Below are 14,049 nucleotides of genomic sequence, written 5' to 3' on the forward strand. Positions count from 1 at the left end.
TGCAAGTATCGTTGGTATGCGCTGTCTCCCTGTGCCGTTTCACTTGTGTGTGTTACTGCGGATTTATCAATATAAGTGAACAGAGCTATTGATGAAGCACACACTTCACACGGTATAGCATGCATTTGCGCCTCTGTGTGTCTTCGTGCAGTTTGGATTGAGCTTTTGGTTAGCCTGTCCATCATCTCAAGTACATCTATTTTTGTCTGAGTATGTATTTATGTATGAAAAGGTGGAGAATTCAGAGTAACACGGGTTTTCTCTGCTAATTCAGTCATCATCGCATTTAGGGAACTACACAAATTCAACAGGGACCGTTTTTCGTGTACAACTCATCAAATTGTATTCCTCATGTTGTTCACATGCAACTGAGATCAAATAATTATTCCCTAGATTGGCTTTAGTCAGCCTCTAGACATGCAGTGCTCTCACAAGCATTGTGTTGAGATTGCATCGTCATTTTGCTCAACTTCGCCCAGTGGTATTTGCACCAAGTTGCTGTATGTTAGAGCCCTGGCTGACATGGAAAGAAAACATCCTCAGGCCCAAGAGGGCATTGAGCCTATGGACTTGTTACTGCACCGAAAGGGAGCTATCTGACCCACATGACAAGCATGGTGAACCTGCTGCAGTCTCTCTTTTTCATTTGGAGCATACAGTGATGATCAGGGACTAACAAAAGCTCTGGGTGAAGTGCTGCTGTGCTTTGAGGTTTTTTGGGGTTGGTTCAACTTCATGGACCCCTCAGCAAAGGCTGAAGCATTGCCCTGATTTGACATGGGAGTAAATAACTGCTGTCGTTAGGGCTGCTTAAATCCTTCCAGTGTAAGGCTGTGACTCACGTCTCGCTTTTCTGAAACAAGACTGTTTTTTCTTCTAAGCTTTTTCTGTCTTCCATTCCCCCGTGCTTGTTTCGTATCAGTGTCTTATTAATCTTATTGATTTTTTTTTTGTTGAAAACATCAAACATTCTTCCTAATACCATGGACTATACAAATTGAGCTTGGGAATTTCAAATGCAATATGCACACACATGTGCGTGCATACATGAAAATTACACTTACACTGCAGCAGTTTAATGCACAGATTGCACACCTCCAGTGTCAATGCAAGCCTGCTCCACCAATCTGTCTTACTGATGCTCTCGAGGCTCTACTGTACCAGCTGAGCCTAGAAACACTAGTGATACAGAGAGAGAGGGAGAGAAAGAGAGAGAGAGAGAGGGAAGGGGGGGAGTGAAGGAAGGAGAGAGGGAGATAGGATGCTATGTGGAGGTGTGGAGGGAGGTGTAGACAGAGTGTTGTGAAAAGCGGAGGTGTAGAGAGTGAGGGAGTGAGGAGGAGACAGAGGTGTGGAGACGGAGCTGCAGGGGTAGGAAGGGGCGAGAGCAGCACAACTAGATGCCACTGAGATGGAGGCTGAGGAGACAAGTGGGAAGGGGCACCAGAGACTGGCTGGAGAACGGATGGCGTGAGAGAGGGGAGATGTACATCACAAACCCGCTAACGGTGTACGAGAGGGCCGACGAAGGACTGATGCGAGGTTAGGGAGGAATGAGAAATGAGAAGGAGGAGGAAGGAGAGAGGGGCTGAGAGATAGGAGGAGACAGAGGGGGGGGAGGAGAGGGGGCAGCTTGGATTGAATATAAGAGGGTGAACATGGTTGGAGGGTTTGATCAGAGAAATGAGAGCAACAAGAGTCAACGTTTGTGTTCCCTCTCCTGCTTCTCTTACAGTTCCCTCATCAATTACGCCGAATGGGTTCTTTTTTAAAACTCACATTTACTGTGTTGCTCTCTCTCTCTCTCTCTCTCTCCTCTTTGTCTCCCACACTCTCTCACTCCTTTTTTCCCTCGCAGGGTTTTTCTTCTTCCACCCTACACTCCCCCTCCTTCATCTTCCACCAGAAGCTCACAACTTTACATCCCTCGTGTTCTCTCCATGCAATCGCTTTTTTCACTCACTCTTTTTCTTGCCTTTTTCCCTGACACTTTTCATCAGTCTCCCTCCATTCTCTCTCTCTCTCTCTCTCTCTCTCCTGCTCCTGTTTTGAATGTAACATCAGGGATACTTTCATAACGCCCTAAACCAAACTCCCATCATCCTCCTCCCCTGAAGCACCCCCTGTTCACTTAAATGTGACTAATTAAGGTAAAGCTCGTTAACATAGAACATCAATTAGTCTTTAATAAGATCAGAGACTGGTGTTTTAAAGAGATTACAGTGCTCCCATCTCCTTGAGGTCTCGTGTGGTTTGGTCTGGGCCGCATTGATAAACACCACACTCATTCACATTAGCGTATAGTTGCAGTTTTGGAGCTGAGGGTGGAAGAATGTCTAGTAACCACATGGCTGCACACTTACATGGACACACACACACACACATACACACACACACTCGCATGCACACACTGGCTGGCAGGATATTTTTGAGCAGAGACATTTTTATTATGATGGAACAAACACTGATGGAATCTATATACAGTATGTTCCTTTACTACAGTGAATGATGGTTCCATACAAAACACAAAAAGTTGGTCACATGCAACAGAAAACATTAATATGACCATCTCAGTTATTAGGTTTGCTATGAATCCACCTCCAGCATCAACATTGTCAGCTAAGACAAAGTTCCTCACCACTGCACTGCACTAGCCTCAGTCTGTTCTCTTTGGGGTTTAGTCGTTTGTTATCTAGGAAAACTTCTGATGTATAGAGGCTGCTACTCTCAATGGACAATGATGGACAGAAAATGAATTTGACATGTTGCATGTTGACATGTTCTGCCTCAGGCAGTTACGTGAGCAGGTGTGATTATAACAAAGGCTCAAGATGCGTCAAAAACACGGCTCATTTATACTAGTAGAAAAATACAGTATTGATGACTAGGGTTAGGGTTACTTGACAGGCTAATTCTTTATCATTCAAGGCTCCATATAGGTTCTGTGATGTGCTGCATGCAGACTGAATGTTCATACCATCTGCAGTGTGTGAACTAAATCAAAATCTGCACAACGTACAGTGGGCGCATCTGGAACACCTTGTCCATGCGAGCTACAGGTACAGAAAATTATTTGTTTTTTAAAATGTTGCAGGAATGTCAAGGTCCTTATTTGTCTAGTCCTTCAATCAGATAGACATTTTTGTGGTGGTAGGTTTGCAGAATTAACTTGAATGCAACAGTTTTTAACAAATCAGTGCAGTGCGGTTATGATTCTAACCAGTTTTAAGCACAATTTAGTACAACCAGGAAAATCATTGTGTGGTGGTCAATTATGTGGTGGGCCGCCACAAATAAGTGAATGTATGGGAAACACTGCTATAGTATGAAACCACAGCATGTAACAAATTTGTTTTCACTTTCTATAAAATTGCCTTGTAGCCTTGATGGGTTTCTTGAAATATTGAAATGTTGTGCCCATGATGGGTAGACTAGGCCTAGTATTGAGTACATAGTATTGAGTGTATTGATTTCAGAAAGTAGGATCAAGTTATGATTTTTTTCTTGTATTTGTCATTTCAGCCATTTTATATTGTCAGCACACAATCTACATTACTGTATGTCAAGTACGCAGTAAATACACCAATTGTCTGTGGTCTAAATCCCTTGGAGAATACATTGCTGTTTGCTCTGAATCTGCCGATACGATTGAGTATAACTCATTTTACAGTCACTTATATTGACTGAAGCAAATTAAAATTAATGAGACTCAATTCCAGTGCGGAGGAAATACACATGTAGCTAAAATATCAATTTGCATTAAAATGTTTCAACTGTTATGCAGTGATCAGTTGCATAATTGGGGTGAATAATAGACAGCAACTTTATTGAGGTAGGCACTGCACAGAGTCACAATATTTCAAGACAATTGTAATGAGTCTGTTAATGTTATGATAGAACTCATTACAGCCAAAGTAAAAGCAGTATAGCCACCCTCCTCTTCGCAGGCAAAGACAGGACTATTATTCTTTCATTATAATTTCGCTCCATTGAAACTTTAATGTTCCAGATTTTCCAGAAATGATGTACTTCACCCTTTAATGTATACTCAACCTTTTGCTAGAAGGTTTTTTTTATATAAAAATATATTTCTATCCTTGCTTTTCTTGTGTTTTTCGTGTTTTCCATACACACATAATATAGTATGCTTAAACTAATGAATCTACCTAATTAACCCTTAAAGGTGTAGGTTTTTGAACATGCTAACATAAGATTCCGTTCCGCAACAATTGAAGGTTCTAAAATTCTATGTTGAATTCAGTGAACCCAGATATTCTTTAGAACGTTCATTTCCCAACATTCCCATCACACCGGTGTGACGGTACTCCTTTAAGGGCTAATCTGCGTCTGCAATGATGTGCGCATTAAGGTGTGGAATGAGAGTTCCTTCACTAGTGTGCTGCCTGTGTGTGGCTGTATGGCTGTGTCTGTCACCTTTAGCCTGTGCTGTGCATATATGGAAGGCTCTTATAGTGCCCCGCAAGGCTGCTGTGGTACAGAGCAGCTCATAGCTGTGTGAGTGTGTGTGTGTGAGTGTGAGAGAGAGTGACAGAGAGAGAGAGAAAGTGAGAGAGAGAGCGAGAGAGTTTTTTTGGTAGCTGTGATTTGCCCAGATTTGATTGATTGGAGCTCGCTGGCATTATACATTTAGGGATGTGCCTTGTGGCCGTTGTTCTGCGAATTGCTGGTGCTGCCCACATTCGCAGGTCTAGGGTCAGCTGCAGCATTTTGCCGGTGATAGACAGGAGGTGAGAGCAGCAGATCTCAGACCAGCTGCCAGAGGCAGGGAGGAAGTGGAGCGCTACTGACTGGAATGCATTATGAGGTCAGATCCACCCAGGAAACATTTTGGCGTTACGGGGGACTAAACAAACGCATCCATCTGAAGACATCTCTGCATTCTCTCATCTGCAGAGGCCACTACACAATGTCTGTGAACAGAAGTGTTTTGACCACAGGTGTGCTGTCCTTTTTTTTTAATGCGTTTTGGGGGAGTCTCATGCTTGTTCATGTTCATGTTCATGTGTGTGTGTGTGTGTGTGTGTGTGTGTGTGTGTGTGTGTGTGTGTGTGTGTGTGGACATGTGAGTGTGTGAGAGAGTGTGTGAGTGTGCGTTGAGAGTTGGCAGCTGTACGTCCCCTGTGCCAGATGTGTTGGCGGGGTCTGCCGTGTGCCGGTGTGTATGAGCTTAGCCTAATCTGTCCGTGTGTGTGTGTGTGTATGCGTGTGTGTGTGTGTGTGTGTGTGTGTGTGAAAGAGAGCATGTGCTGGTGTGATATGTAATTTGAGTGTCTGCCAGTGTGTTCATGCATGTAGCAGGCCAGAGTCTGTGCCTGGGAGAGTGTGTGTTTGTCTTTGTGTTTGCTTAATGTTCTGCTATACGCTTCCATTGAGATGTGGTTGCAAAAGATCATATTGTTTGGTATGTCTTGCGATAGGCAGATGTGGACGTGTACAATTCATGTGCTGTTGTTTTTCTGCTCTGGATGTTGGCAGCTGCATGTATATACCCGTGACCACTAGTATGTTGGGGCTGTGCAGCATGCATAAAAGTGTGTGTGTGTGTGAGAGAGAGACCAAGTGCCCAGATGTGATGTGAGGGCTTGTGGTGTGTGTGTGTGTGTGTGTGTGTGTGTGTGTGTGTGTGTTTTAGTGTGTGGGAGGGTACTTGCACCAGGCGACAGGCTTAATATGCTTCCCTCATTATCAAATCAGTTGTCTTTCACATTGGCTGACAGTTACACAGCACACGAGCGTAGGGACCAGCTCATGTTAAAAACAAAACAACAAAAAACAACAAAGCACCTCCAATAAAAAATCTCTCATTACATTGTCCACCATGCAGATTCAACATGCAGCCCGCAAGACGTGACCTGTCTTTCAAAACTCACCTCACTGTCAATTACCCACTTGGTTTTACTGAAACCTAAACAGGAGTACACTCTGAAATTGGTCCCTTGCAAATTTTCCCAAACCCCTGACTGAATTGGAAATAAAAACATTGCCACTGTGTGCAAATGACTATAGCAATAGGAGCAATAGCTCATGTGTTTGTAGAAAAAAACATGAATATATATGACATTTGGTTTGGTTTTTCCTAATGGTGTGAAAAGCTTTTTTGCCCAAGGTGTGTTGTGTGGCAGCTGTTGCCTGGTTTTTGCACTCATCAGGTGGTGCGTGTGTCAAGGTAGCTTGTTCTGAAGGTGCCATCAGAGGCCCTGTCTGTGGGCTTGTCACAGGGAGAGGGGCTTGTATCGGAGGCTGTTCTTCAGGGTTGTTGTAAACGCCCATACGCTGTGTGTTCCTGTCATGTTTTACCATATGTCAGCGTTTTAGTAGTTCCCCTGCACTCTCTCTGTCCTGGGAGCAAGCTGTATTATTTGGAAGCATGAGTAAAAGTATGCCAAGTAAAATGTATCTCAATTCCTCTATCGACCTTTGAACTGAACTCACGTCCAATCCAAATGATATAAATTGTGCAACAAAATTGTTGCCTATCACAGCTGGGAGGATATGATGTGAGTATCAGCAGTGGGCTCATATTCGTTTTTTTCTGCCACAGCTATCACTGTCGTCCCCTGCAGCTCTGAGTGAAATTATTCCTGTATTATCATCAAGGAAATCAGCATGTGAGAGCGAGGCACAGGATGGCCCTGGTGCGTTCTGTTGATGTCAGACAGGTGATGATGACAACACGTCCGTGTGGCCCCCGCTAGTAATGCGCCGGTGTTGGTATAGCCCGGCTAATCAAAGCAGTGCACAAGTGGGGTGGATATCTGCATAAAAGTCCCCGTCCCGCGAGCCTTTGTGACATTCATAGGCATATTTAACTCGCCCTCAAAAGGCTGGCCGCCTGCCAGGAGAGTTTGGTAGGAATTCATTCAGGTGCTTTTTTTTTTGATAGTGCTGAGCAAGAGGCGGCTAGCGTGTGCGTGCGAGTGGGAGACTCAATGACACAGGCGCGGATGCTGCTGGTGTAGGCGCAGGTTCCTCATTGATGTAGAACAAAAACACACACACACACACACACACACACACACACACACACACGTTGCGTTGAAAGGAGATTGTTGTAAAAGAGCAGAGAGAAAATGGTGAAAAAAATAATCCCTTTTTGCACCAATAAACATTGTGTAATGGACAAGAGCGATTTAGAAACTTTAACCTGTCCTCTGCAGTTCCTTCTGCATGGTAATAAAAAGGCAGCCTGTTGAAGCCAAGCGCACATAAATACTGTGTGTGTGTGGTGTGTGTGTGTGTGTGTGTGTGTGTGTGTGTGTGTGTGTGTGTGTGTGTGTGTGTTGTAGTGTTTACTGCACTGGGGAGGCCATGCTGCTCCTACACATAAAGCCCCAGCGCCTCAGCTGCCAGAGAGGAAGAGTGATGCAGACTGGAGCGCATCCAGCCAAAGACACACGGCTCCGACTGGACAAAGAGGAAGCTTTGCTCCCATTCAAGCCCCCTGTGCTCTGTGTCATTTTTACATAAGGGATGGTCACCGGATGAGTCAGGTTTTAATTAGGCTCCCGTAGTGCCCACGGGGCAGTGATTCCGCTGCCTCTCGTTCTCACGTGCCGAGGTAACAACAAGTAGCATTGTGTGCCAGAGAATGGCCCCTCGATGGCTGGCCTGGGTGATGGATTAGGGGGCCGTTTGTCACTCGGATGGCTTTTGATAGCCGGGGTCATCAAAGCATAGGCGTGACGCTTTACGACAGGTGTTTACAGCAACACTAGTGAGTAACAGAAAGAGAGAGAGAAAGAGAGGAGGGGGGGGAGAAGGCAGTGGCACAGCACAGCATAGAACAGCCCAGCACAGCATAGAACAGCCCAGCACAGCACAGCCCAGCCCAGCACAGCACAGCCCAGCACAGCATAGCACAGCCCAGCCCAGCCCAGCCCAGCACAGCCCAGCCCACAGCACAGCACAGCCCAGCACAGCACAGCCCAGCCCAGCACCCAGCCCAGCACAGCCCAGCACAGTAGAAGCACAGCCCAGCCCAGCCCAGCCCAGCCCAGCACAGCCCAGCCCAGCCCAGCCCAGCCCAGCCCAGCCCAGCCCAGCCCAGCACAGCACAGCCCAGCACTCTATACCTCCTCCCCACGTGCTGCACACGCCACCACCCTGCCAGCTATAATGTGCTATCAGCCAGGATGCCCATGACCCTGCGCTGCCAAGGCTGGACTATATGCCTGTGTGAGTGAGTGAGTGTGTGCGAGTGTGGGTGTGGGAGATGAAAGGAGAGAGAGAGAGAGAGAGAGGAGAAAGAGAGAGAGAGAGAGAGAGAGAAAGAGAGAGAGAGGAGAAAAAGAGAGAGAGAGTGGGAAAGGGGGAGAATTAATGTGAGTGTGTGGGTTCTGTGGAGACTTTTAATTATCTAAATGTACATCTATGCGTTCATTTAAATATGCGTTAATGTTTTCTCTTTTTAATTATGAATTTGGTTGCATATTCATTAATTGGGCTTGTGTGTCCTATGTGTACGTGCGCATATGTGTGGGTGCATGCCTGTGTGTGAGCATGTTTGTGTTTGTGAGAGTGTGTGTGCATGAGGCGAGACGTGTGGGATGTGCAATAACTTGAACTGCGCGCGCGGCTGCTGTGCTCCCAGAGAGGACACATGGTCCAGCAGCAGCAGCAGCAGCAGCAGCAGTGCGCGGCCGAGGCAGCACAGCAACCACACAGCAACCGCACAGCACCAGTCAGCCGAGCCTCAACTCTCAACAGGCAGTGATTGAAGTGCGGGGCAATTAACACAGGCAGCGTAAAGGCTCCTACAGTACGGCGCTTTAAGACCGAGCGGCGCTCTGTGGACCAGTATAATCAGCTGTGAGGAATTATACATCAGTACTTGCCAGCATAATCAGCTGTGTTGAATAACATATCACCTCACGACAGCGTAATTATCTCTGTAGACTGTAGTAATAAGTGTGTGGAAGACTACATCACTGCATTGCTATGGAAATGTGTGTGGAATGGTGCAGTCTCCTCCGTGATGCCAGACCGTATAGCTGCATAGGATTAGAGGAGGGCTGGAGTGTGGGGTTTGTTTTGAAATACGTATGGAAGAGGATGTTCATGCTCACTCACTCTCCCTCAGGCACACACAGACACACACACACACACATTCAATCATTCATTCATTCACACACACACACACACACACACACACACTTTTCACAAAATAAATAGAGTTTACTACAGATCCATAAATATCAATACTTTATTGTGTCCCCGCCACAGGATGGCTTCAATGCAGGGTAGTGTGGAGACAACGCATCACAGCATACTGTACAGTCAGAGCCCTTTTTCTCCTTCTCTTCCTGCCTCTTTTGTTCCCTCCATCCCTCTATCTGTCTGTCTGTCTGTCTGTCTGTCTATCTGTCTGTCAGGCACTGACTCCTTCCCCCCATAACCAGAGGTCTGCCAATATGTTTGTTTAAGCCAAACACGTATACATGCCCTGGTCATCAATATTTCTCTCTTTCCTTCCCTCTCCCATATTTTATTCTTCACTTCCCCCCTCCCTCTCTCCTCTCCTCCTCTCTCTCTCTTCTCCCAGATACTCAGCATTCTTATCCAATCTCTCTCTCCATCCATTTCTCTCCCTCTCTCTCTCTCACTCTGTCTCTTTTCCTCCGCATCTCTATCCCTCAGAAGAGATGATCAGGGTCAGAGACACGAGGAGTGGAGGAAGAAAGGGGGAGAGAGAAGAGAAGAGAGAAGAGAGGGGACGGATGGAGGGGTAGAGAATAGAGGGTGAGGAGGAGAGGGGGTGTTATGTCAGCAAACTCTATGATTCAAAGCAATTGCATTAACACCTGAAGTCGTGAAAAACAGTTAGAGAGAGCGCGAGAGAGAGAGGAAGAGAGAGAGAGGGGTAGGGAGAGGGTGAGAGGAAGAGAGAGAGAGGGGTGGGGGGAGGGTGAGAGGAAGAGAGAGAGAGGGGTAGGTAGAGGGTGAGAGGAAGAGAGAGAGAGGGGTAGGGAGAGGGTGAGAGGAAGAGAGAGAGAGGGGTGGGGGGAGACAGTGAGGGGGAGGTTGAGAGAGAGAGGGAAAGGGAAGGGAGGTTGGCACCGAAAGTAAATTGAAAATGATTTGCTAAGATATGTGTGTGGTGTGCGTGTGTGTGTGTGTGTGCTAGGAATTCAGTGCGGGTGTGTCTGCTGCATTAGCCCTAATATCTTTCAGTCAATCATCCGGCGGCTGTTCGTGTGAGTGTATAGTCTTTATAGCCTCCGCTTATGCATTTGTGTATGTGTTGAGTACAGTATGTGGGAGTTGGCTTAATTGTTGTTATTATTCATGTATCTCTATAACAACCCCCCGATCTCTGTCTGCTATTTACCCACTCCCCCTCTATTACTACGTCTCTCCCTCCTTCTCTCTCTCTCTCTCTCTCACTCCATCCATCCTCTCCTCCACTGCTATTTTCCTCCCTCCCTGTTCGTTCCTTTGCAGCCTGTAGCCTAAATAATACCTATTTCATCTTCTGTCCCTCTCCTCTGTTTTTCTTCTCTCTCCTTGCCCCCCCCACTCTCTCTCTCTTTCTCTCTCTCTCTCTCACTCTCTTTCTCTCTTGTTTTTGTTTGCCTTCCTCAACTCATTGGCACTGCTCCCTTCACTCTATTACTCTCTAACTAGATTCCACCACAAGCGCATTCCTCTTCTCTTTCTCCTCCCCTCCCTCTCTTTCTCTTGTTTTCAATCTGTCCTTCTCTCCTCTGTCTTTTTGTCAGCCGACCCCCCCACACACACCTAGCTTTTGTCGTCCATCAAGCTGCCTCTCTTCATGCCTCCTTTCCTGTGTTTCTCCCATTTTTTTCTCTTCTGTCTTTTTTTTTCTCCTCCTCCTCAGGCACCTCCTTTTTGTGCGCGCTGCGGCTCGGTTCCCCCCCGGCTCTCCTGGTCGCCCGTCGCCATGGCGGCGTGGCCTGCCCTCTCTCTCCTGCTGGTCCTGAGCGAGTGGGTGGGGCCGGTGGGCCCCTCCCCTCACCTGCTGCTGCGGCCGCGGGAGCGGGAGCGGGAACGCGACCTGGCCGCCTCCATGAACTTCAACATCGCTGTGATCCACGCCGGCGCCAGCGCCCACGCCGAGGCCATGGCGTCCGGCGCCGGCGGCCGCGTGCTCTACCCGGGCTTCGGCCGCGTCTACAGCAGCCTAGGGGACAGCGTCGTCACACAGTGGGGCTCAGCCAACGTCATCTGGCTCCAGGTCAGCAGCAGCCTTAAACGCAGTTTTGTTTAGAGCACCGATGTGGGATTTCAAAGACCGATATCGATATTTGAGGATTTAAAAAATCAATAAACGGTAATTCAGCCAATATTCATTTTTAACAAACACAATGTAAAAATGGAATATTTAGCAAATTGAAAAGTTCTGATCAAGGTGAGACATTGTGTTTAAATAGGCCTAACTATCTGGTATCCAAATAAAAGGTTCTTATACAATAGATTTTTAAATAATTATGAAAAATCGCATCAGATCTTTGTTCTTATCTGCGGTAAAGACAATTACCATGATGGTATTTTTTGTGTTTTTTACACACCGTTAATAGCGTTGAACAGTGTGATACTTTATGTGATTAGAAAGCATAATGTAAAATAGCGTCCATACTCATATGACTAAAGGCTTGAACACATTGCCTGCATTGTGTCTGCAGAACGGCTCCGCTGTGTGTTGATTTTCATGTGGGCCCATGTTACACCCATGTACCAGGGTAACCAGGCCACAGCAGCCACAGCACCTGTGCCATATCCGCGTCTCAGGCACGACTCAACCCATGCTGCGACCGCAACCCCGCTACAGAATAGAGCGGACGCCTATTTCTTCCACTTCATGCCAACAGCTCCGTGCAGAAATACACTGAAAAGACCAGCTGATAGTCATGATTAGTGTTTAAAAGGGGAAATGGAGGCTACAGATGTGTTATAAAGTAACAGAACTAGGGTGACCACCAACCAGACTCTGAAAAGGAGGACAAGTTTTGTCTAAAAGTGAGGACAAATTGGGCAGAATGAGGATCAGTATTTGGGTTTCCTTTACTTCCTTTTAAAATAGTTATTGGTTGTTATAAATGCTGATAGATCAGAAAATAGCTAATATTGGCCGATAATATCCGGACACCTATATCATGTGAGCTCTAGTTTTATTTCATGTTTATTCATCTCCAGTTTGGGTTGGCAGCACTGGCCAGATCAATTCATTGGTGGTTAGAAAACCAGTGATGGTAAATATGGAAGGGTAAGCAAAATGGGGGGAAAAAGCAATCTCATGCACTGAGCTAGGGCCGACAACACTGATATTCGCATACACAAAATCAGAGACGGGAAGTTGCTGGAGAGGCATATCTTGGCAGGAAAAGACGAACATGAAAAGTTAAAGCCAGAACTCTAGGAATATGAAGTGCTCTTCATATCACTGTTGGATGGAGATCTTGACCTAATTAGGAAAAATGAATTGTGAAAGAACAGAGAGAGAGCTTGATAGGAAAATGATTTGAATGTGATTTGAATGTGAATCACATGCCTAAAGCTTTCAGCCTGAATATAATCTCATTTCAGCCACAACCTGAATGTGAATTGCTTTGAATGTCAATTGAATATCATCGCCGTTTAACCAAGATGTGAATCGTTCTTGGACTGTTTAATATCATTTCAGTTTAATCCCATTTCGGTGGATTGCTTTGGACGTGAGCTCACATGTGCGTGTGTGTGTGTATGTGTGTGCGTGCGTGTGTGTGTGTGTGCGTGTGTGTATTGCGTGCTGTGGTGTTCAGGTGAACGACAGCAGCCCCAGGACCCTGCTCTCTCAGCTGTGCGACCTGCTGGCGGCGAGGCCTCTGCAGGGGCTGGTGTATGAGGAGGAGAGGCCGGCGCCCCTGGCCTGGGGGCCCCTGGCCCCGATGCTGGAGTTCGTCTCGGCCCAGACGGGGCTGCCCATCGTGGCCGTGGGCGGCGGAGCAGGACTGGGGAGAGTACCGCAGGTAGGGCTTTTGGGCTCGCTTGTTGTCCTGTAGTAAGACCACGGATCCTGCTGCACTCTGCCTGTAGTGTGCAGAGTGTGACACGGGAGGGTGAGACATCTCGCAGTAACGTGAATGAATCAACACTCTCGACTTGTTGAACCACAGTGGCGTATTTGCTTCCCTTTACTCATATGAATCACAAGCGCAAGGGAAAGAAAAGGTTTTTTTTTTTTTTTTTTTTTTTTTCCGGAGCCGTTCTTCTCACATCTTGTGCCTGAGTCACACGCCCCACTCAGGCCCAGCTCGCTCTAACTCAGTGTATTGGATGTTCCGCTGTGAGTTTTAATACTAAGAACTCAATCAGACTCTCGGCAGCCCCGGTGTGGCTGCTGCTGCTGCTGCTGCTGTGGCTCCCAGCCTGGCGGAGGAGCCCGCTGTGGGCGAGGCTCCCGCTTCGTCTCCCCGTGCCCGTGACGCTCGTGGCATGGGATGCTGGGTAAATGAGCAGGAGACGGGGTGAGAGGTTAAACATCAGCGCCGCAGGGCTTTCGCTCCATTCCTTTGTTTTCGCGCCACCCCTGTAAACGGCCTCGATCCGGCCCGCATTACTCGGCTTTGATTAGCTGTGCGCGGATCGAGCCAGTGTGCAGGGGTGTGTTTGTGAAGCCTAGCCAGCAGACATAATAAGGGGAGCTATATGGTCTCGTCGCTCCCGAGCACTAGGAAGTGACTCAAAACAAGACAAAAAAAAAAATGCCCCTATAACTACATTTGTGTTTACAAATGTCTTTAAAAACTGTTTACTCGAGAGGGATGAGATTGAATTCCTTTGATGGCCTTCCTTTGAAGCTCATTCCCAAATATATATATATATTTTCCAAACATAATTTAAAATGTGTATGTGACTGACTCCAGTGGTCATGAGAGACTTTCCTTAATGCTCTGTCCTAGCCTGCAGTCATTGTAGCTCTTGCCCATGAAAATAATCATTAAAAAAATCAATTCCCATGGTTCAACACACAGCCAATAAATAGACTGATGTCATGGGAAATGTAGTTTTTCTTTGCGGTCCTCTCTGCAG

At 46.8% G+C, this 14,049-nt stretch overlaps 1 protein-coding gene across 1 annotated transcript in view; it reads left to right on the plus strand.

Annotated features, from left to right (window-relative positions):
- The window catches only part of LOC125306531 (glutamate receptor ionotropic, NMDA 2D), a 40,300-nt gene that overhangs the window by 780 nt on the left and 25,471 nt on the right, over positions 1-14,049 (plus strand). The window contains exons 2-3 of the mRNA XM_048261946.1: positions 10,859-11,215; positions 12,780-12,986. Coding sequence (XP_048117903.1) covers positions 10,922-11,215; positions 12,780-12,986 — 501 coding nt within the window. The 5' untranslated portion in view covers positions 10,859-10,921. The remainder of the gene's footprint in view (positions 1-10,858; positions 11,216-12,779; positions 12,987-14,049) is intronic.

The sequence above is a fragment of the Alosa alosa genome, chromosome 13 (assembly GCF_017589495.1).
Source record: "Alosa alosa isolate M-15738 ecotype Scorff River chromosome 13, AALO_Geno_1.1, whole genome shotgun sequence".
Classification (NCBI taxonomy): Eukaryota; Metazoa; Chordata; class Actinopteri; order Clupeiformes; family Clupeidae; genus Alosa; species Alosa alosa.